Source organism: Microtus oregoni, unplaced genomic scaffold (genome assembly GCF_018167655.1).
Source record: "Microtus oregoni isolate MIOR12 unplaced genomic scaffold, Mior012 000144F_ref0000341, whole genome shotgun sequence".
Taxonomy (NCBI): Eukaryota; Metazoa; Chordata; class Mammalia; order Rodentia; family Cricetidae; genus Microtus; species Microtus oregoni.
The window spans coordinates 615,159-640,108 of NW_024544794.1; the positions used below are offsets into that span (position 1 = coordinate 615,159).

General features: G+C 44.9%; 1 protein-coding gene across 1 annotated transcript in view; it reads right to left on the reverse strand.

The window, feature by feature from the left end:
• Window positions 1–3,957, reverse strand: part of LOC121444853 (aldehyde oxidase 1) — a 51,010-nt gene extending 47,053 nt beyond the window's left edge. Inside the window, exon 1 of the mRNA XM_041646773.1 lies at window positions 3,704–3,957. Within this exon, the coding sequence (XP_041502707.1) occupies window positions 3,704–3,745 (42 nt within the window). The 5' untranslated portion in view covers window positions 3,746–3,957. The remainder of the gene's footprint in view (window positions 1–3,703) is intronic.
• Window positions 3,958–24,950: the final 20,993 nt, after the last annotated feature.

Here is a 24,950-nt window from a genome sequence, read left to right on the forward strand (position 1 = left end):
CCTGTGCAGAGCCATGCAGGGCTGTGCAGCTAGGCACACGCAAGGGTGTGCAGCTAGGCACACGTAAGGCTGTGCGGCTAGGCACACGCAAGGCTATGCAGCTAGGCACATGTAAGGCTGTGCAGCTAGGTACACGCAAGGCTGTGCAGCTAGGCACACGCAAGGCTGTGCAGCTAGGCACACGTAAGCAACTGGGCTGGCAGAGAGCCATGTGCAGAAACTGATGAGTCCATGGTCCCCTGGGATCCCCCTTTCTCTGTTTTGATTAAATTATTTAAAAACTAATGTTTTGAGCATGCATTGCTGCACAGACATATATGTAAGCAAAACACACATACACATAAAATAAGACTTGAATTGAATGTTTTAACTTATCACATAAAATAATGGACTTGTGGCATTTTTACTTTGTTTTTAACTCATCCCCTTCCCCTGAGGGCCACCAGCGTGTATCCTCTTCTGTTTTCATGTCCCACACATCTGAGATTCCTTCAGCCGTCACAGAACAGGCAGAAGAAGCATGGCTTGCTTTAAATGCCAATCATCCTTCTCCACATTGTGCTACTTCGTCCCTCTGGGAAGGAAGGCGGAGAAGGCACACACCCGGTGCTGACTCCTCCCCTGTGACTCTACTCCAGTACCGGCAGGACAAAGCAAGTCCTTTTGAGGAACATGCAATAAGGAAGACTGTGCAATATGATAAGTTTGGCCTTCAGACACCTTCATGTTAATTGAGTTTACTCTCGTCCCTCTTTTCCCCAACCGGCTCAGAGCCTCTCTCTCTGCCAGGACATCTAAGGTTTGAAAACTGGGATATTTCTAACTTTCTCTTTCTTTCTGCCCACTGCAATCAGCGTCACCAGGTTCTGCTCCTTGGATGTCTGAAAACGATTCTCCGCTACACCGCCACCACCAGCACAGCCTTTACCATCCAGAGCCTCCACAGTTATAACAGGCGACTCACAGGTCTCTCTGTGGTCTTTTTGCAGCCTGAGACCCTGGTCTGCAGGAGCAACAGCTCTAAGACACAATTCTGATCACCTGTGCAGCTGCCATGCCCCTAAGGAACTCCTAAACCTGCCACACACATGTTATGACCCCCCTCTTCTGCTCTGGAACCAGGATTTCCTAGAGGGGAACCAACTTCAGTGAATTAAAGCCAGAGTCCCTGTGTTTGAAGTGTCTTTTATGCCACTCGAACTCAGACAGTACACAGACTTTTAACTTTCATTATATCTGCATTCAGCGTTCCTCTTCTGAAGAACAAACAGCAAACGCCAGAGGGCTGCTGTGCGGGTCACCAGAGCCCCTGAAGGTCTTCCAGGAGGCCTTGCAAAGGCAGACCTGAGTCACAGAAGTCTGGAATTTCATAGGACCCTTCTGTCCAGTGGCTTTTCATGCTTCTCTGAACAGCCCCTCACTCTCAACTTGCTGACCAGGGTTGAAACACACGCTTCACTAAAACTGGGAGGGACAAAAACGGGAGGGGAAAGCTGACATAATGTTTGTTTGTTTTGTGGGATTGGGGGACAATTCAAGAACCAAACCAGTATTTCTAGAGACTATTTTACAAGGGGTCACAGAACATTTGGTCCCAGGACCGGGTCCAAGGCTCCTGGAAGCCCTCAGCGGTGCCAACAGTGGGACTCAGAGATTATAGGAGCCTTCAGATAAGAAAGGGCTCATTTACTCTTAAATATCATTAGAACACAAGCTGCACTACTTGAGAAAAGCTCCCATTTAGAAGCAGGGAGGGAGAACGCGAGAGACGTCAGACTCAATAGTCTGCAGCCTCAGTGAACTAAACCCCAGCATCACCTGTACTCTGGCTCCTGGCCACGTCTCCAGCCCCAGCAGTTTGTTCTCTGAGCATGGAAACATTCTCCTGCCCCAGGGCCTTTGCCCCTGGATTTCTCTGCCTCAAATGTTCTTTCTCCACATGGATGCTTGGCTACTTCCTCCCACACACTGCCCCGAAAGACCAAAGCATCCCCTTCACCCACCCCATCAGATCCTGTCTGTTGTTCTTAATTTCTGCGGGTTAGACGAGGGTTACGCGAGGAAAGACACAGACACGCGGTGGTCCCACGTGGTACACTTTTAATGGGAGGGGGAAGGATAACAAGGTAAGGGAAACTGTGCGGACAAACTAGGGAAAGCAGAAGGAAGGGGCAAAAAAGGGGCGAACTCGTGGCTTGTCCTTGCTTTTAACGGAGGATGCAAAGGCTTCTGGGAAATGTGTCCCCAGGGGAACGCTGGGAGTTGTAGTGTTGCAAGAGAACAACACTGTCCATCTCAGTGTTCTTACACCAGCGCTGTCAGCACCCCGACAGCACACTCTCTCCATTTCTTATGCACGTCAGCTGTTACCCCAGGACATGTTAACGCCACACGGGCAGGGGCCTCATCCCTTCTATGGTTCACTGTATCCCAGAAACCCAAACACAGTTTGGCATATGATAGACTGATAACAAAACCACAGATTGAATATTCATGACCACTTCTTGTGCAGTAAGAAGCATGGCCCCCCGTTAGTAAAGGAGTGGGCTCCCTGAGGCCACCTCGGTGAGCAGCAGGCCTGTAAGGGACCCCTGCTTGTTTGGTGTGGACAGAAGACTCCCGTGCTTATTCTGCTATGCAAAAGAAAACACGAAGGAGCAAGGCAACCCTTTCACCGCATTAGCCTAGCTTCCCCTCACGCTGGTCACTTGGAGTCCTAATGGAGCTCATGAAGGATCCATCTTATCCCATGTGAGGCCCATAAAGTGAGGGGGAGGGACAAGAAGTTTTTTAGTAGGGCTTGTATAATTTCAGAGATCCTGTGCTCCAAGAAAACACTTTACAAACCCACAACTGTCTGAATCAACTCACGGCCTCAGAACAGACACACGAAAGTCTGGTGCTAAACCTCCCGTGGCTTCCTAAGGCTCAGCCAGTGCCAGCCAGGGCAGGGGCTCCATTTGTCCATAGCCAGATGCAGGGGCCACAGGGGACCCAAACGGAGGAACACTGTCACTGTGGACAGCAGGGCTCTGCCCACCCCCTCAGTGCGCCATCAGTGTTTACCGAGAACACTCCAAGTAAGCCAGCTCACTGCCAGACCTCGGCTTTAAATGATGCTCAGGGACTTTGCTGTCTGCAAGCAACAGGCTTTGCTTGGAACAGTCATAAAGGTCCTTGGAGTCAAAGCACACACACAAGTAAAATAAAACAAACTGCTGCGGTCAGCAGCGTCCCTAGAGCCTGGCTCTGGCAAGCTGGGCTGTGCCAGGAACTTTCTTTGACTTCACAAATCATGGCTTCCTCTGAGAAAGAACAGGGAAGCTTGAATCAGCGCATCACTGTGGTCCTGTCAAAGTGGGAATGGCTCCCCAGACAAGCGGAGAATCGGGGCTGGAAGATGCTGTTAGCAGGGGCCTTGAGGGTGGGAAGGGCTGGATTCACAGTGCTGGATGGCTAAGAACTGAGCTCTTTTTCCCTGCTCTTTGAGGAGGGGCTGGGCTAGGGTATCCTGCTATGGCCATGGAAAGGGGATGTTAGGAAGGAAGAGGCCCTGGGATTCAGGCAATTCTGAAACTTGCCCTTAGACCCTTAGTCTAAGGGCAGGTAGTGAGGCAAAGTTATCCACGCCAAGGTCTCAGGGAAAGCCGGGACAGGATGAGAAAGGACCAGGCACCTGCGTGGGCAGCCCCGAAGCTCTCACCTTCCTGCCGTTCACGAAGAAGAGCAGCTGCGTGGGCTCCATGGTTCCAGAGGTTCCCAGCAGGTCCTGGAGAGCACCAGACACCAGAGAGAATAAGTTGCCTGAGACGAGGGGAGGGGCTTGCCTGCCCAGAAAGTTCTGGAAGAGCTGGTGCTGCCCAGTTCCTAACCAGAAAACTTTCCGGACACCTATGGAGCGTGCCAAGCAGGTGACACACGGAAATCTTGCAGCATCTTTTCAATTTTCTTCACAACAGCGCTGCAGGCAAAGGAGGTCCCGGTAGCTGGTGCCAAGGCTTCCTCATTGGAAATGGCTTCCCGCTCATTTGAATCTTCTCTGCTTGTTTAGGGGGAGGTCAGGCTGTCTGTAGTGCTGAGTCACTTCTGAGAGAACAGTGCCCTTAAAGGCAAACAGCCACATTTATTTACTAGGAAAAATCTTACCTACATACTTAAAAACCTGCGCTCTGAGGGCAACTTTTGGTCCATCTCTTACATTATAAAACTTGGGAAATCTCAACTGAGATCAAAATCGTTTTCATACTTTGTCTCACTTAGTGCACCGTCCTAGATGATGTTGTTCCTGCAAACACATCTTCCCCCTCCTTCCCAAATAGGGCTTCTCTGTGTAGCTTTGGCTGTCTCTTAGTAGATCGCCTAGCCTCACAGATCTCCGCCTGCCTCTGCCTCCCGAGTGCTGGGCTACACCACGTTGTTATTGGGAAACTTGCCAAGTTTGTACATAGAAGAGAATAACCCACATCTCCAGAGCTCCAGGGGCTTTAGTGGTGCGTAGTTAGCACCTCCTGGCTTCCTGTGTGTCGGCAAGAAAACTTCAGATGCAGTGTTTTGTGCTTAAATGCATCAGTAGACACAAAGTATGTGAACACACATGCATACACACGCGTGTGCGCACACACACATTTCTTTCCTTCTTTCCTTCCTTCCTTCCTCCTTCCTCCTTCTGTCCTTTCCCTGGGGCAGAGTCTCACTATATAGCTCTGGCTAGTTTGAAATTTACTAACCTTGTACTGACAGACATCAGCTTATGCTTCCTGAGTGCTGGGTTTAAAGGTGTGCTCCACCACACCTGGCATGCTTTTCCCTTTTTTTGAAAAATGCTTTGTTTGATAGAGGCTGGGGAGACAGCTCAGTGGTTAGGAGCACTTGTTACCCCAATAGAGGACCGGGTTCAATTCCCAACGCCCACAGTCATCCATAACTCCAGTTGTAGGGAATCTGATTTCCTTCTTCTGACGTCCCAGGACCCCAGGTGTGCACATAACACACACATGCATGCACACATACACACACACAACACACACATGCACACACACACAAACACATAACACACACAGGCATGCACACATACACACACAAACACATAACACGCAATCTAAAAAAAAGCCAAGCTATTTGCTTTATTTTGTCCATAGATTTATTTAAAAACAGGAACGTCCGTATTGCTGCACCAATAAAACTGGTGGGCATTAAGTCTTATCCATGGAGCATATTCTGCTGAGAATGCAAATTGACAATCTTGTCCCATGCCAGTCATCCCTCAGCGCTCACCGACTTAGTAAAAGATGCTCTCATCTCACAGGGTTTCCCAATGGCTGCCACCCACTGGCAGTTGCTCAGATTTTTGTTCTGGTGGGATGCAATGCGATGCTTTTGCTGTTCTTGCTTGCTATTACAAACCGTGGCGCCTTGACATTTGTCTGAGAGAATTTCTGATGGTTTCCCAAACGTGGGGCTGCAGAAACAAACAGCAGTTGTGTATGTAAATTTTCTGGATATTGTCAAAGTCTTTTCTATGAGCTTCTATCACGTTGCACCCTTCCAGCAATGTGCAAGAAGCAACTATGGTATCAGAGGGAAGGGGTTGGATCTGAGAACCTCTAAGGGAGGGCACTGCCCAGTCTTTGTCAACACCTCAGGAGGGGGCATTTCAGGGGCAGGACCTGAGATTTGGAAGGTGGGCCAAGAGGGAGGAGGGGACGTGTGGGAAGGCAGGCTGCAGCCTCTGAGTGATGTGCACAGCTCCAGACTGAGCATCAGGCTGAACCTGGGATTGCTGGAGCAGGCTGAGAACAAACTAGGGTAGGGCTGACAAATGTCAGCACTTGGGAAGGAGCGAGTGAAGCCCTTTGCCCTTGGTACTTCTCTCCTCTGTGGCCCCCTGTTGACAGGAGTTCACACGAGGTCAGCCAGCAAAGAGCAGAAATCGTTAGTCTTTATAGCATACAGGAAAGTGTAAAGTCAGAGTTGACATGATGGCTGGCGGCTATTAAGAAGTGGAGTTTGGTTTACAAGATACGCAAGCTTGTAATTCTTCCAGCCTTTGGAAGCTGAGACGGGGACAGCCTGTGTTTGAAGACTATACATATATAAATCTATGGGTGTTTTTGTTGTATCAGTGCATTGAAGTCCTAGACCAGTGTGCTATTAATATTACTCAGACTCCACCCTTCCCTGCTCCTTTAGCAACCACTGGCCGGACACTAGCAGACCAGGGTCATCATGCTTGTTCTGGGAAACCGGCAACAACAGACCTGGGGCTCATGCTCTAAACCTTGCAGTGTTTTAAGATGTATTTATTATGTATAAAGTGTTGCGTCTGCACGTAAGCCTGAAGGCCGGAAGAGGGCACCAAGTCTCATTATGGATGGTTGTGGGCCATCAAGTGGTTGCTGGGAATTGAACCCAGGACTTTTTGGAAGAACAGGCACTGCTCTTAACCCGAGCCCTCTCCCCAGCCTACCTTGGCATTTCTTACTTCCATCTTTTCTATGTCACACCTCAGAGAAGTTAAATATGTTAAAGTAGATTTGTCCATCCTCAGATCTCTTTTCCCCCCTTTTCACTTACTGGAAGTCTCCTGTTCTGAGCCCTGATGGGGTACTGAGCCTGGAACTCAGAAGCCCCCAATAAACCGTGATTTCACTTGTATTAGCAAGTCTCACAAGTGCTTGGCCCTCCCTTTGACTTATCTGAAGATCTAATCACATGGATTGTATAATCTAGAGAAAAGTTACTGATTAGCAAACTGGAGACCTTTTCCTTGGGATAGCGCTTCCTGGGGACAAGTCTGTGGGACTCCAGGACCACCCTGCTTGCCTTCCTAGTTCTTTAGACCACAACAAAAGTAATTACACATTTTATCTCTTGGTTGGGTGCCAATCAAACTTCTATCAGCGCTAAGCAGCATTTGACAAAGTCAGTACCAATTGAGATTTCAAAAAACATTCAGATAATACATTTATGCTGCGATGTGATCACAATATGGGTTCTCTGGCCGCAACCCCACCTTCGTCAGGACAGGTAGTCTCACAGAAATCAGGAACAGGACGGAGACGCTATTTCCACCACTAGCAAACACTGTGAGGAGACAGGCACGCTATTTAGAGAAGAAACGCTGTGAATGGCTGGGGATTCATGATCGAGGAAAATAAAAACTCTTCATCTTCATTTGCTTTGACTTTAAACGTCATTAATTCTGGAGATCATACGGCTTGAGAGACGCTAGCTTAGCTGCAGACGGAGCTGCCTAGAACTCAAAACTATGTCTGCGAGTTCTCCCTGCTCTCTCTCTCTCTCCAGCAAAAGATGCCATTGTTAGTGGCTCGCTATCCCAAGGAAAAGGTAAAGGCATACATAGTTAATTTCTTAGGCTAAGATCTTGTGTCAGTTAAAACCAAGGTGAAAGGTAAATTCACAATATGAATAGCTTGTTAGGGAGAGCAAAGGCCAGTGGATTGCACCTTCCTGAGTCCGTTGGTAGAGAATTCAGGGCTTCCCTGACCGGTTTATCGGTAAGGACAGACAAGCTGTCTCTCCTGCTCAATGCCTGTCTTTTGAGGTTCTTATGTGGTCTGTTGGCAAGGCTCCTTTCCTTGTCTGGTGTCCTGCCTGGCATTAAGGATAATTGTAGGGGACTGGCTGTAAGTGGATCTGACTACAAGAACAAAGGTTTCTTTGACTGAGTGGATACTTTCACACCAGGGCACCTCGGCGTGCTAAAAGCCAGCCATTCAGTTGCCAGTACAGAAAGTTTTATGGGTTTTTATTGAGCTACCCTTTACTCTGATGTGATGTCTGTTTTTGAGGTTGAGGTGTGTTTCTTGTATGCAGCAGAAGGATGGATTTCATTTTCATATCCAATCTATTAGCCTGTGTCTTTTTACAGGTGAGTTGAGTCCATTTATATTAAAGGATATTAATGACCAGTGATTCCTATATCCTGTTAATTTAGTTTTTGTTGTTGGTGATGTTATTGTGTGGGGGTTTTCTTTTTCCCTATTTTGGGATTTGCTGCTGTGAGATCATCTATTGTCTATGTTTTTGTGGATGTAGCCAACTTCCTTGAATTGGAGTTTTCCTTCTAGTACTTTGTGTAGGGCTGGGTTTGTGGCTAGGTATTGGTTAAATCTGGTTCTGTCATGGAATATCTTGTTTTGTCTGTCTATGGTGATTAAAAGTTTTGCTGGGTATAATACCCTAAAGCAGAATGGCGGAGGAAATGGCAACAGGCTAGGACAGGAGATAATTTTCAAACCCTCTTTGATCTTCATGTCTACTCAGTGGCTAAAAGCAAAAAGCAAGGTATCCTGCTGTACAAGATAACCAACACAAACGTATTTATTTGGTTAAAAGGAAATGAGTTGAATTACTAAATGGCATTCAGTAGAAATTTAAATTAACAAGTTATGTGATGATCAATGTTTTTTTTAAAGTTTCCTATTTGAAATATAGCTATTGGATACACACACACCTCAATGTAAGTATAGACAAACAATAATCCATGAAAGCCCCCAAAATAGAAAAGAAAACAACAGAACACTTCTTCATGAACATTCTGTAAGGTGTGTGTGCTTTTCATGAGATGTATGTGTATAGTCTCAACATGAAAAGGCAGAAAAGGCAGGCAGGGAGCAGGTCCCTTCTCTTCCATAACTCAACTCCAGAGACAATGATGCTACCACTTTGAGTAACTGGACTTGATAAAAAAAAATTTTTTTTTTTAAACACAAATCACAATATACTTTCAGGGAAAATACTGAATGATAACAACCCAGCTGTAGAAACAGAACACGGCAGATGTGGCCATCCCAAGGAGACATCTCTGCACTCGAGGGCTGGAATGCAAGAGCGGATGGAACAAACGTATTTTAAAAATCTTTATCTTTTAAGTTGCAAAGCATTGAAGATGAAAAAGAAGACATGTTAACAGTAAAATCCACAAACCATAGTGAATATATAACCATGATTTCATATTAAATCAGAACAACTGTCTTTCTGAAACAAAGACCAGACAGAGGAGACAGATGGGGACCCAGTACCACATAGATTTCCCTGCAGCACTTTTAATATAAGGAAGATCGGTCAGAGAAGAAGTAAGAGCTGAGGACAGAGAACACCTGGGCCAGGACCCCAGAATGTCAGGGGCAGGGCCAGGGTGACATTTCTCACCTACTGCTGGCACGAACTGTAAATACGACAGTCCATTCTATTATGGCTGGGAGGACAGGCGCACGCTGCCCTGCCTGACTTGTACGTGATTTCTGGGACTCTGAACTCAGGTCCTTGTGTGTCTTCTAGCTCTTTACTGATGAAGCCATTTCTCTGGCCCCAGAAAAACTTATTCTTTAAAGACAAACACAGAAGTGTTGTGTGAATGAAATCACTAAGTATCAAAGACCTGCTTAAGAAGCACAGCTGAATCAAACCCAGCACATTGTCGATGACTACTAAAGCTGGGGGGGGGGGGGGTAAATGGGTGAAGTGGCTACAAGTCTTTCTTTGCGAGAGTACTTTGCAGTTAAAAAAAATAAGAAAAAAATTGTTTCTCTTTGGGACCAGAGGAATAAGCCACACTGACTTTCTAGGGAGCAATGCAGAAAATAAATGTGGGTAATAGCTATGAAAACAGTGGTTGGTAAATTGTATTTCAACAAATATAAAAAATTATAGCTACCAATTAAAGTTTCTAAAATGACAGCAATAAGGTGGAAATTAACTGAAACTAATTTAATTTAAAACCAGAGCAGAAAGGGAAAGGAGAAGAAGTTTCATTTTGATGGCCTCTCTCCCAAGTTCATCCTGCGTACATATGAACATGTTTCAGTGACTGACATTCAGAAGTTTTCAGACACTAATCCAGGCAAAGTGTTTCTCTAATTTCTCCCTTTATTTCTTCCTTGACTTGCTTTTTACTCGCTTGGGTTTGGAGGGGGATGTCTTTGTCGGTATGCTTATATATTTGGTTCATACTTGAAACTATTTTTGTCCTCCCATTTATGTTCAGCTTACGCTTATTTAGTTTTGATTGGGTTTGCTGAGCATGGACAAACCTTTTTAAGTGCAACGTAGTCTGAATCTCAAAGTCACATGCAGTTTTGTTATCTTTGGTGGAAAGGTCAGCTATATGAAATGCATTTGCAACGTCTAGGTTTTCAGAACTGGTCTCTTCGTCCTTGTGGTGTGAAAATAAATGATCCTTTTCTGAGTTATGAATCACAAATGTCTGTCAAGAAAGTGTAGGACCCAGCCCTGACAAGCTCAATAGAGGTCCGAGTCTCAGGTTACCCTAAGGCAGTACCTGGTTCTGAGAAAGACCACAAGCTAAGACCACCCGGGCACCACCCAAGAACAGACCATCCAAAGGCAATTCCTAATGTTCCAACCACTATAGCTAGGATCACCTGCCAGCACACACCCATCTCTTTTCACCAGGACACCTAGACAAATGTCAGCCAATCCGGGGTCCTGAACCTTAGAAATTCCTCACCCCCATCTTTGCTACTTTAAGACCCCAACCCTAACTGAGCTCAGGGCTCTCCAACCACTCCAATACGTTGGACACACGGAGAGACCGAGATGGCAAACTTGCGTAAGGATTTTAAAAGCTCTTTGCTTTTACATACAGAACCTGGTCTCCTAGTTGGTTTGGGGGGAACTCTGTGATCTGGGCAAAACAAAGGCTTATTTATATTACAATGTAGGATATCCTGGCACGGATGAAATTTACAATCTTGAAGGAATTTGACTGAACTGCAAGAGAAAAGGTGTGTGTTATGGTTTTAGCCAAACCAGTATGGCTGGCACTTCTGGGCTCCAGGGCCACACACGTGTGGACAAGTCCCCAGGCAAAAATGCCTAGTCATTCTGGGGATCTTTAAAATGCCCTGTGTGACCCACATGCGGCACGGTTGCATCACCTATGTGAGATGCAGCCACGTATGCCCTTGTGCGCATGCGTGAGCTCCGTCATCTGCATATGACGTAGCCGCGTCATCCCCTGTGCGCATACGCAAGGCAGCCTTTAAAAGCTGGATGCTCCATTTTTCAGTCCCTTTCTCTGCACACCGATTCCCCAGGCCTGTACATGTCTCCACTAATAAACTCCTAAGTGGGTTTGTTGTATGTTTCATGCTTCCTCCTCACTCGCGTTAGGTTTCATTTCAGTATGTTTCTTCTTGCTCGCCTGTCCTACGTCTTTGTTTCCTTTTTTTATTTTGGATGGTCTCTTGTTCCAAGCTGCTCGGGAGGGTTATTTCCTTCAGCATGTTTGCCTGAGGTGGCTCAGTACCGGGAATACAATTTGGATTTTCCGAGTCCCCTCTGCCACCTAAGACAACAGAGCCTCGTTCTGGTCCGTTTTCCGTCTTTCCCTCCGCACCCATTTCCGAACTACCTTTACATTTTCTCTTGGCTCTTTCTCTCCTTTTGTCAGAGCTTGGATCTTTTACTTTTCTGAACACTTCCTTTCCATAATCTGTCTTTTTCTTCCTTTGATTTTTATTGCTTTTTGAAATTACAATGATTTTGTTCACTTCACTGGCAGTTAAATCCATATCGGCGTTTTCGTACACAGATTCTTGCAACTGAAACCCATGGGTGTTCCGCACTGTGGCCACGGGCTGTGTCTGAGGGTCGCTGGCAGCCTCAGAAGGGAAGCGGGGAGAACACTGTGTTTCTCTTTGCGTTTTAGGACTGGTTTCACTAGCACAACCATTTATCTCAACGTCCCAGTTGAACCCTGGATTGGACATCTGTGGGTAACCTGAGTCTGTGCCGTGCAGATTCTCTGCAGAAGACCCGCGCTTTCTCCTCTCAGTCACATTGTTAAGTGACGGTTTTTCCCTGCTGAAACAGGAAGGATGGTGCAGTTTTCATCTCACTCAGAGGGCTTTGGTCTGAGTCATCACGGCTTTCTGCAAAATAAAGAAATATAAAAATAAGTATTACGCTACAGTACCCAAAACACACATGCAAACACCTTTAAACAACAATTATGTGTCTGTGATTCAAAAGATCAATGCAATGGGGGTTAATATTTAAAAACAGATCCCTGAGAAATACGGCCCAGCACATCAACGTGTTTGCTGTGCAAAGCCTGAGGACCTGAGTTCAATTCCTAGAACCCATTACAGAGAGATTCCACAAAGCTGTCCTGACATCCACAGACACGTCATGCGCTTGCACACCCAGACACACATCATGTGTACAAACACACACACTAATAATAATGAACCAATCATTTTATTCCATTACACGAATAGAAAACATTAAAAACTCATTGTACTAATAGAGAAAAGTCGTCTTTTCAACAAGGACAGGAAAAGCCCTCGTTTAACTCCACAGCTCATGAATGTAACGGCGTAAACATATGCAGACAGATTGTATATATATATATATATATATATATATATATATATATATATATACATATAGCTTTAATGGAGAAATAGACTTATAGAACCACCGTTCTGGCGGAGACCAGGAAAGCAGAAGCAGTGGCTGGGAGCATGCTGGCCAAATTTATAGGCAAACATTAGCCCGAGGTGAACACGCCCCCTAAGGGGCGGGACTTATCCCTACACATGAAGAAACTCTCATTAACTACCAACAAAGGAATTTTTATCTGTGGTTTGCTTTCTCTGAGACAGGCTGATTGTGCAGACTGACTGCACTTTATTAATTATAATTTGACTCTTTAGATGATGGAGAAGTAAGAAATGGAAGAATCCTTTAAAGAGAACTTAAAAACCTGACAAAGAAATAGGAAATCTGAATGCCCTTGTTAGTAAGAGAAATGGGATATTATCAAAAACTTTTTTGACAAAACAAAACAAAAACCTGCAGGCGTAGGGCCAGTGAGGTAAAGTGGCTGCCGTGTGAGTCTGAAGACCTGAGTTCAATCCCTGGAGCACAGTGGAAGGAAGGACATGAACATTAATGTTGTCCTCTGACCTCTGTACAAGCTCTGTGCACACACCAGCCACACACACACACACACACACACAGATACACTCACTCATACACACACTCTTTCACACACACAGACACACAGAGACACACACAGAGACGCACGCATGCACACAGACACACACACAGACACACAGAGAGACACACCAGCCACACACGCTCTCACACACAGACACACACACATGCACACAGAGACACACAGACACACATGCACACAAAGACACACAGAGAGACACACAACAGCCACACACACTCACACACAGAGACACATGCACACAGAGACACACACACACACACAGACACACACACACACACCACGAACTGCAATAATTAATAATTGAAAACAGCAACTATGGGCTTAGCTGTCTCTGTCCAGCTTTCAGCTCGCCATGAACCTGTGATACTTTGCCTCGGTCTGGAATTTTGTTAATCTGACAAAAATCTAGAAAATCCAAGTGCTCACATCATACCAGACAATGGGAGGATGGTAGGAATGAATGGTGTTATTACTTTCTCCCTGTGAACAAGTAGTTATTGCAATAAAATAAGAAAAAGGAACCATTCTTGTTCACAAATAACAAAAGTATATTCATAGAAAATTCAGAGAGACAACCCCAACAAACTTGGATTCAATAACAAGTTCACTGGGAACAAAGCCAGTATCTGGAAATTAATTGTGTGTTTGCAAAATCACATCAAGAAGAAAACATAATTAAGAAACAACGGCACCAAGTGTCCTGGTACACACCTGTAATCCCTGCACTCTAGCAGTGGAGGCTGGAAGGATAGGAATTCTAGGCCAGCCTCAGTGAAATGAGACACTGGCCCAAACAATCAAAACAAATTCATTCAGAACAGCACTAAAATATCAAGCAAGTTGGAAAAAAAAAAACCCTAGGTTATGGAATAACTCAGAGAGATCCACCTGCCTCTGCTCTGGAGTGCTGGGATTAAAGGTGTGAGCCACCACCACCCAATTGTGTGTTTTCTTTGTTCCTTAACAATCAACAGAGTGTGTTAGCATGGTGGAAACCATCATTCATACCAAGAATCTACAGACTTGTTGGGGGACAGGCAGGGCCGCTCTTTTCTGCACTTTTAGGTGAGCAGAACGCAAGTCCTAAGGGTGGATTTGGTTTTTCCCCGCCCACAGAATGGAGTTCTACGGCAATGGGAAGAAGTTTAAACTTCTTTCTGTTGCCCCATCCTGAGCCATGGCTCAGTGATGTCACCAACCTGGGTAGACTTCATGGATTAGCTTGGATAGAAGCCATGGAGCTTTGCAATGAGGCCTTTGAAGGACAGAGATATTGGTGTTTGATTATTTCACTGTTTGTTGTGAAAGATTAAATTTAGTCTCTTGCATAAGCCATCTTGCATAAGCCAAAGCAAATGAACATTTTATCCCCTGGGACAACAAATAGGGCTTAATCTGGGGCTAAGAGTATTGTGTGGGGCTGGAGAGATGGTTCAGTGGCTAGGAGCACTTGCTGCTCTTACAGAGGATAGAAATGGAGAAATACAGGCCCATTTCTCACTATTGTCTGGCGATCAGAGAGTTTGGAGACTAACAGACACAATTTCACCTTGCAACACTGGAGATGGTCGCCTGGCCTTTTTGAAGTTATGCCATCCTGGCAGGTGGTCAGGATGTGCTAATGTGATTCTGTAACTAGGAGGTCACCTGGGGACCTGCCTACATGACCAAGTGTTGGCCAAGTAAAGGTGACTTGAGTCATCTTGCGACCTAGGCAACAGAGTGCTGATAATGGGAAGTCTCGGGTTGTCATGGTAGTGACAGCCTTTGTTATCTGCTCCCTCGGCTTACCTTCATAGAAAACCTGTGGGAAAATAAACACGGGAGACTTTTGGGGTCTGAATAATCCAGGAAACTCCCTCCCAATACTGTCTTGCTTTCTGTCTTATTATTTTTATGTGTCTTCGTATATTTCACTTATATTTCCTCAATTTCCATGCCTTACCCTGGCAAGAAGTGGTTTTTGTTGAGGCTGCTCTTCAACAGCAGAGGATCCAGGTTTGGTCCCTAGTCTCCATATGCTGCCCTACAACCATCTGTAGCTCCAGTTTCCGGTGAGATGACACTCTTCTGGCCTCCGTGTGTAGCATGATTAATAAAACCCCAGAGAAAGAAATTGGGGTTCAACCTGAAAGTCAGAAAAGCAAAACATCCAGCCACTGCCTGGTCTTTAAGGTTGATTGGTGTGGATGTTTTACTTTCTGAACTTTAGGAAAGCTTTATTATCTATTATTATACAAATATAATACAAATTTATTAAAATAAATTTATTAAAATACAAATAAAATATCACTACAACCATGGGTACCAAACATGCATAGAATGGCCATACATACTGTGATATGAAAGGAAAAGTATTGTCTCAGGACCTCAAGGTCAAGTTCTCAGCATAGTGGAGATATATCTGCCCCAGAGGGACAGAGGGCAGAGAATAAGAGACAAAGACAGGAGACGGAGGACAAGGGAGACTGGGCAGGGGTATTTGTCCCAAAGGACAAAGGACTGCCTCTGGATAGAGGGACACAGACATGTCACAGAGAAAATGGTGGTTTATAAAAGTAGAAGGGTAAATAAATAAATAAGCACAGAAACAAATGAGGGGTCTCAGTTTACTCAGGAGAACAAGTTCAACTGTGTTCTCATCCCACTATCCTGAACTCTTAAGACCCAGACAAGCATAGATGAGTGCAATATGTTCTTTGCATAGATGCTGGATGTCCTTGAAAATTGTGTGTGGTGGGAAACCCTACACCTTTGTTCTCCGCACTATTGGCACAAGGAAGGGCAGTAAGAAATTAAATGGAGCTTAGGATATTGTGTGTTCTGTGCTCTCTACTCAATGAAGGTTCAGGATGATTGTGCAACGTGCCTAGAATCGCTTGGCTTTCATCTCTGGGCTCCTTTCCCAGGCTCTGAGACTTCCTCTTGGGGAGATGGCCATTCTTCTAGAACACTGGGGCTAAAGGGAGGTGCTGGGATTTATGTGAATGTTTCCCTGCAGCTGCCAGAGGAACAGCATTTGTCTACTCCTGCCAAACTCGTGCTTACTTAGCTCTTTAAAGTAGATTGGGAACACAGACCACAAACCATGCTTAGTAGGTGGCGAAAAAAATTAAAACTCTCAGTTTAATTCTTTGCCTTTTATTATACTCTAGGAATGACTCTTCAGGTTTTTATGCCTTTGTATTATTTTCTTGACCCCATAGACTTCAAAGAATTGTGTGAGAATTCAAAGAATTGTTGCTTATTCTCTGAAGCCAAGCCCAACATTTTCTTGCCAAAGTATGGCCAAGTATCATACCACATTACATGGTTTCATAATTGCAAAGAGTGGGGTTTAATCAAATCTGGCAAATAAAACCAAAAAATTGTGTTTTAAATAATTCTTACTATTTAAAGATCAAGATGGAAACAGCCTCACCTTATATAATCATTTTTTCTGTATGCCATCAAGGACAGAAAGAATATATGTCCATCCTGATGGCAGGATTGCCATTAGTGAACATTTTTTATGGTAAGGACCGAAAGTTCCAATTCCTCTTTCTTCCTGAACCCTAACCCTTTTCGTCTGACTCACAGGGACCAAGTGCAGCTGTGGAGGAGGTGACTGCGGTGCCCGCACAGTGATGATCTCAAAATACAACCCCATCTCCAAAAAGATCGGGGACTGTTCCTCCACTGCCAGGCCTGTGGTGGACTGCACACTGACTCCCCCAAGCATTTGTTCCTGGTACACTGGAGACCGCATTTCACTCCAGAAAGGACTCAGCGACAACCGCAGATTACGAGCTGGAACTAAAATAAACATCCTATAAGCTACTGTTTGGAGAATGTGCGCAGACTTGTACCTGGTCCTAGCGATGTTGGCACCACATTATACAAATGATGGAAACTGGGTTCAGAGGAATTTGTACTCTCACCATAGCCATAGAACTAGTATAAAATTAGTGAGTATTAGATCAAGAGCCCCAAATCCATTGCTCTGTAAAGTCAAGATCCTTTGTATAAGTGCTATCCAAGAGAGCTGTGAAAGTCTGCTTCCTCCTATCCATTAAGTTCCTTTTCCCCTAAGCACAGGGGACCAGGAAAGTGACTTGAATTCATGGGAAGTAGACACTGGTGGAACTCATTGCTACACAACTCACCGTACAGGTCCTCTCACTTAACTGCTTCCCAAACCTTCCAGACATTTTCTAAAACCACACACAACCTATACTAGCAGAGGAGAAACTGCTCCTTATTAACTAGCTTTTACAACTGACAGGTTGAAATGGGCATATCAACCACGTTCATTTTAACACCTGTATTGTATTGTTTTTATTGAGCTATATATTTTTCTCTGCTGCCTTTCTTTCCACCCCCTCCACTTCCACCCATGTTCCCCATGCTCCCCATGCCTCCAATTTACTCAGGAGATCTTGTCTTTTTCTACTTCCCATGTAGATTAGATCCATGTACGTCTCTCTGAGGGTTCTCTTTGTTGTCTATGTTCTCTGGGATTGTGAATTTTAGGAATTTTTGACTTTATGTCCAAAAGCCACTTATGAGTGAGTACATACCATATTTGTCTTTCTGGGTCTGGGTTGCCTCACTCAATATAATATTTTCTAGATACATCCATTTGACTGCAAATTTCAAGATATCATTAATTTTTTTTCCCTCTGTGTAGTAATTCATTGTGAAATTGTACTACATTTTCCTTATTCATTCTTTGGTCGAGAGGCATTTAGGTTTTTTCCAGGTTCTGGATATTTCAAATAGTGCTGCTATGAACAAGTCCTTGTGGTAGGATTGAGCATCCTTTGGGCATATACCCAAAAGTGTTGTTCCTTGGTCTGGAGGTAGGTTGTTTCCTAATTTTCTGAGAAATTGTCATACTGCTTTCCATAGCAGCTGTACCAGCTTGCATTCTTACCAGCAATGCAGAAGTGTTCCCTTTACCCTACATCCTCTCTAGCATACGTTGTCATCAGTGTTTTTGGTGTTGGTCATTCTTACAGGTGTAAGATGGCATCTCAGAGTTGTTTTGATTTGCATTTCTCTGATGTCGAGCATTTCCTTACACATCTTTCCTTCTTTGTAGATTCGTCTGTTGAGAGTTCTCTGTTTAGGTCTGTATCCCATATTTTATTGGGTTATTTGTTCTTTTGATGACCAATTTCTTGAGTTCTTTGTATATTTTGTTTATGAGCGGAAGGAATTCCCTGATAGAATTTTGGGGGTCGCTTATGTAAACTCTCGTTTGTATCATCAGCAAAAAGCAAGAGTTTGACTTCTTCTTTTCTTTTTTTAAATATTTATTTATTTATTATGTATACAATATTCTGTTTGTGTGTATGTCTGCAGGCCAGAAGAGGGCACCAGACCTCATTACAGATGGTTGTGAGCCACCATGTGGTTGCTGGGAATTGAACTCAGGACCTTTGGAAGAGCAGGCAATGCTCTTAACCGCTGAGCCATCTCTCCAGCCCGACTTCTTCTTTTCTGATTCGTATCCCTTTGATCTCATTTTGTTGTCTTATTGCTCTGGCTAGAGCCTCAATTACTATATTGAATAGATATGGAGAGAGTGGACAACCTTGTCTTGTTCCTGATTTCAGTGGGATTGCTGGGAGTTTCTCTCCATTTAGTTTTATGTTAGCTGTTGGCTTGCTGTATATTGCCTTTATCATGTGTAGGTCTGTTCCTTTTATTCCTGGTCTCCCTAAGACCGTTATCATGAAAGTCATTTGGGCCTGCTCCCATGGAGGTTGCTGGCTTGGTCCCTGTCTTTCCAGGGTTGCTGGCTCAGGCCTGATCCCTTGGAGGTTGCTCCCTTGTACCTGCTCCTGTGGAGGTTCATGGTTCAAGCTTGCTCTGGTGTAGGTCGCTGGCCTGGGCCTGGTCCCATGGAGGTTGTTCTCATGGAAGTGGCTGGCTTAGGCCTGCTCCCACAGATGCCCCTGATTCAGGCCTGCTCCTGAGAAGTTCACTCTCAACTCCTATTTTCAACAAGATAATTGTTAATGACTTTCTTAATTATAATATTTATTTTTAGGCAGACACGGTTAAATTCAAAATTATTTATTTGATGATTTAATTTTTACATGAACTCAATTACCTTCCTATCAAAGTAATTATAACCCTGCACTTGCATTTTGTTGATTTCCAATGCTGCTGCTGTTTCTCTGAACCCTCCACAGAGCAATTAACGGAAACCCTGGGCAGTAAGGCACAACTTCTTAAATTGTAGGACAAGGATGCAGAAGGCAGCCAGGATCCTGGAGCATCTCCATGCACAGAAATCCAAAGAACTTGACACAGGTCTATGCACTGATCTTTATGGTACACACTTCTTAATCAGTGCTGAAAAGTATTATTCATCCCCATTGAGTAGGAGGGCAGACTGAGGCAACCAGGAAAAAGTCAAGGACATTCTCCATGTAACTATCCCGTTCTTGGCAACATGTCTTCTCTTAGGACATTAATGTTTTACATATTTGCATGCCATATGTTCACAGAAAGCATCACTGTCTGGGTATCATTGATGAAATTTCAATGCTATTGAAATGGTGTTTGGAAAGATTAAGACTTGGATCTTGAAAGATTAAGATCTTGTAATCATGCCGTTGTAGCTAGCTTACAGAAACATCAACCTTGTGGTTTGTTTTGGGTTGTTACTGAGGTGCCTTGCTATCACACTTGTTACTGGAATATTACCAGTGCTCATGAAATCATCGACTCTTAGAAATCAAGGAGGAAAATGCAGAAACTCATAAACATGCCTGCCATTGAAATGCCTCAAGACTTCAGAGGTAATTTCTCCTCCTTTGTCCTCTTGGGAGATTTTTTATTCTTCTCAAGTCTTCTGTGCGCAGATCATTCTGTCAAGACACTTTTTATTTCTCCATTTTTGCAAATCTGATGAACATTGCCTCCTGTCCTTATGCAAGTCATGGACTAAACTATTGACTAGAATCAGCCAAGCAGAGCTTCATGAGAACATTAATCAACATCATTAACACTGAATGTTGTTTAATTGTGTCTCCTGCATTTACATTTTCTGTCCTCGCTACAGAGGAGCCCAAACCTGTCAAGGGCCCTGTGAAATCTCCATGCACTCACTGTGTCTGCAGAATTAAGCAGATCCTGCCTAGAATCCTTACTCCAAAAGAGAAGGGTAGCTTTCTTGGGTCCCTTGTCTCCTCTTAGAGACCACTCTTCTTGGGCTGTGTCACCACTAACCCCTGTCAGAACAGACCCAGAGAACTAGCCAAGAATAGAGTCAATCTCACCTAATCCTCATCTCAAAATAAAAAAGGGGCCAAAGGTTACCTGATTCCCGTGTTCTAGAAGCACACTGGTTTATTGTTATGCCTCACAAAGATTGCTGCTCATGGCTCCCCAAACTCATCGTGTCGTGAGACACAATTCACTTGATCCTTCTGACATCTTGAACAAAAATAAAAGGGCTCTAAGTTCTCCTAAATTTCCACTTATCTTTTGCTTCAAGGCTGTTTAAACAAGGCTCAGCTGATGCTTTGTTGCCAGTTCTTCCTGTTGTGAGAGACGAGACACGTGAGCAATCACAAGAACGAGGCAGCTGCGCCTTCTCTCTGATGCCTCTCAGCGCTACTCCGTCTTCACTGAGCAATGTGCTTGTTCTCTTGGGTGTGTTGGTGTTGTTGACGGCTGTATTTTCTCCCAAACCCATCCCAGCCTTGTGTCCAGTCATCCTGACACTGCTCTGCCCCACACTTTCCTCTTCATTCTCTGCATTGTCTTCTGACATTCAACATGTCTTCTTTCCTCTCTGGTTTCGCTGATCAGAAGGCAATCTGCTCACAGCCTCCTCCCTTGCTTCTTGGCACATCCAGTCACATCCTCTCAATCCCACAGCACTTCCCCTGCTTTGTGCTAGGCTTCCGCCTGTGCTTTCTGACCGGCATGGGGAGGGTCTCCGTCGTGGCACTGGACTTTCTGAAATCGCCTCATCACAACGCCTACCCTGAAGAACATCAAGCATCCTCCATCTTCAGAGACCCTGTCCCTAGTATCTGCCATTGTCACATCACAGCCTGTGGTTGGCTTTATTGTCTTGCCTGATACTGGATTCTCTGACTTTTATGACCTTCAAGAAGTCTGTCCCCAAACCCCTTTTTAGTCAGGGTGAAACCTCCCAAACTTGGGTCCCTAAATGTTTTCTCAGCCGTGGCTTCCTCTGTTACAGCTTCTGCCCAAACTTTTGTGTCCACACCCAGTATTGGGCCTGGTGACCTGGGTTGTCCACCTCCTGGAGCAGCCAGAGGCTGGCCCAACTGGTAGGAAGGTTTTGGCAGTATAAAGGGTTTCCACAGGAGGGCTACAGGGGCTACTGAAAGAAAATGTTCAGGCAGAGCCTTGAGTCAAAAGGGAAGCTGGGGTTATCAGGAAAGGAGTCTTGATACTTTGTTGAAAACTGAGGGACTACAAGGAGATTTCAAAAGTCACAGGCAGCTAAGAATCAGAGAATCAGATTAAAGCAGCAAGTTAGGAAAGGGAGTAGTAAATCAGGACAGTTGCCTTCAAGAAGCAGCTTGTCCTGTGATGTGCTGCAGAGCCCACAGCCCGCGGTTCTTGTTAAGCTGTTTCCCCAGTGGTCTTGATACCTTCCTTCTGGGGAACCTCTTGGATTATGACTCAAATATGTACTTGACGGTCTAGGCCCTTACAAACTCAGCTAGGGCTCCTGGATTGGGATTTGTTAAGGCTGAGGAAAAGTCAGATGAGAGGAACTGAGACAGAAAATATGGGATAGAATTGGGAGGTCTGCCCGGTCATACCAGAACAGCCAAACAGCCCAGAGCTTGTTTCAGAACTTGTTTATATTCAAAAGCAGAACAAAGCACAGCACAGACGGTCAGTCGGTATCTAACCACAAGACCATTCCTGTCCTTGAGTGAGCGGCCTCCCATCCAACACGTGCTTGCTGCTGGAAGCAGCCTTGCTTTCTATCTTGATGTTCCTGGGGTTTGTCGTCAGCAGTTTACTGTCTACCAGATAGAGTGTTCTTTTCTCACGGGCTAAATCAGACGTCTCTCACAGCCCTCAAGGCTACTGGAAAAAGCAGAGCGGGCAAGCTTGAACTCAAATGACTCCAGATGGAAACTGAGGCATGTGTGGGCTCCCACATAGGCCCTGGGGCCTCTGTTGGCTTTTATTTTGTAACATTGCCATGTGTTTTACTGAGCCTCATCTCTCCAGGGTTTAGAAGCTCCTGCTACACACCCAACGTCTCATTGCACCAACACTGAAAGTCATCCTCTGTAGACCTTCAGTCTGTGCTCTCTCTTCCAGAGATGGCCACAGCTGCTAACTCTTGAATATTTTCTCTACGCTGTACACCATTCCACGAATTGTACTACAGGTCACTTATGTGAGAAAGAAACTTGAAGAACAAAATAAGTGGAGTTATTGCCCAAGATTTTAAACCTAGTAAGGGAAAAAAAATCTGGTTTTAAACCTGGGTAATTGATGTAGACACTAGGTCTTTATCATCTCCTCTGAATTTGTTTACAGGACTGTTTTCTTATTATTTTCTCTAGAAAATTTCAGACTCCTTTACTTCATGCTACTGAATAAAATTTATGCTTGTTTTGAGTCATCTGTCTTTCCTGTTCAGCCCCTTATCCTTCTGTAAGTGTTAACAACCACCTGGTCTGTGTTGTGCGATGTGCCTGTGGGCCCTGACCTTGGGGACAGTGAGTCCCAAGAACTTCCCATGTAGATTGTTCTATTGAAGGACTCTGTGAGAACTTTGTGTAAAGTACAGAACAGAACAGAAAGACTATTGCAGTCTCAGAGTCTACAAGCTCATCTGATAACAAAGAGAGGCAGTGATCTACAGAGCCTCGACAATGTGAGGTGACTCTCTGTGTCAGGTCCATCCCTCTGAGAGGATGACATTGCTGACACCACCCACCTGTCCTCAAAAGCTTGCAAAGGTCTGTGGTTTTACCCTGCTCACCAGACAATGAGTTCTCCTGCCACCGATGGTGGATGCTGGTGGAGTCGTGAGGTTCCCCAGCCGGGTCAAGGCCTCAGCAAAACAAGCCTGCCTGGAGCATCTGCATCCACAGAGGCTCCTGGGCCCCAGATCCCAAGGCAATTTGGAGAGAGCCCATAACCCCGTGTGTGTATGATTGGTTATGTTACAAGGAAGAACCCTGCATCTAGGGAATTCAAGTCTTAGCTAGAGTGTGCTAAGTCCCCTAGAAGGTGGCATATCTTTGTTACACTAAAAACTCTCATTCCTGCAAGGAAACCCTGTGTTTACCACTCTACACAGCTGTCCTGGAAAACAACCTGGACCCGAGCAGTGAATATTCACAAGCTGTGTACATCTCTGGCATGGGAGTTGTGTCCTTCATAGTGGTATTTTCTGATTTTGTCCTTTCTGTTCACTGAGTTTTTGTGTTGTACCTCTCTTAAGAGTGTACCCCACAAATAAGTCCTGAGGAAATCCTGATGACATATGTGAAATGGACTTTTCAATGGTTGGCAAGGGAGGTATTACAGGTGAAGGGAGAGACTTGGTGTCTTGAGGGAGATGCCACAAGCCTCGAGAAATAGCCTTGGAGCTGAAACTGTGTATTTCATTCTCCCAGGTAATTTATGCCGCTGCACTGGACCCAGACCCACTGTGGAGAGGGTGAAAAGTTTCAGCCTGTGAGTGTGAAATGGCTGATGGCTGCTGAGCCTCCATCATCCCCCCCCCCCCCCCACATGCTGGCTCCTTCCTAACGGCCCCAATACACACACCAGATGGGTTTCAAGGAAAGTAAAATACTGTGTTTTAAAGAAAAATGATTTTCTCAGTGAGCATAACTGGGTATTTGTTTTCAGAACCACAGACAGGTAGCACCGTAATAGCTCCTGTTTTGAAGGTGAAGTTTGGAAAAGGCATACTCTTAGTGAAAATGGATTAGGCCACTCTAATATCTTATTCATGATAAAGAAAACCTGACAAAAGTCTGTTTCTCAGATTGTTGCTTCCACAGCACTTGTAGTTGAGACATAGCCCGAGTGAAACATTTCCATCAGGCGAATGTCCCTCTTTCCTTATATGTGACGCCATTTGAGATTAATATGATGGGAGACGGGGAAGAGAGGGGAGGCTGTCGCCATCATTCACGTTAGGTGGAATCAATTGAAAGTGAGCTCTGCAACATCCACAGAGCATCTATCTGGGACTCCCTCTACCCTCACCATCTGCAGAACCCTCTGGAGCAGATGCCAGATTCTCCCCCACCACCCCATGGAACAATCCTGTTAGCAGGCGTGCAGGGTTTCCCACACCAAGTAGTCTAAAAATTCTATACCTATTCACAGGGCGTTCTTTGGTTTAACATAGTTAGTTCTGATGCTAACTACTGAGAGTTTGTGTCTCAATCTACAAATTAAGGACTCACAAGACTGACTTTATCTCACCAAATGCCATTCTGGACCTTTAGTATTTCTAATCCAGTACCTAACATTAGGTGTTCCTAGACCCTCACCTCCCCAGCTTCAATAATTTGCCAGGATAGTCAGCATAACTCAGAAAACACTGTTTATTCTTGCTGGGTTTCTCTAAAATCTGCCATAAAGGGCAGTGTCCCCTCCTGCTTGCCCCTTGGGGCAGTCTCCTGCAACGCAGTGCTTACCTCTTAGCTGCCTTGGTTGTGAGCCCACATGTGCTGTGCAGGAGAAGGGCTGAACTCTTCACTACCCAGGCACCACTGCTCTCCACTCTGCACGGTTCTCGGCTTTTTTTGTTTGTTGCTTGTTTGGCTTGGTTTCAGTGCTATTTACATCTTTAAAAATGTCAACCCAAAGAGTCTTTGTTATGTGGGTTTAGCTGTTGACAGGTGCCGTGTGTGAAATCCAAGGGGAAAATATTTTAATTGTTCATTCATTTCTTTATAAGTAGTCAGAGCAAGCT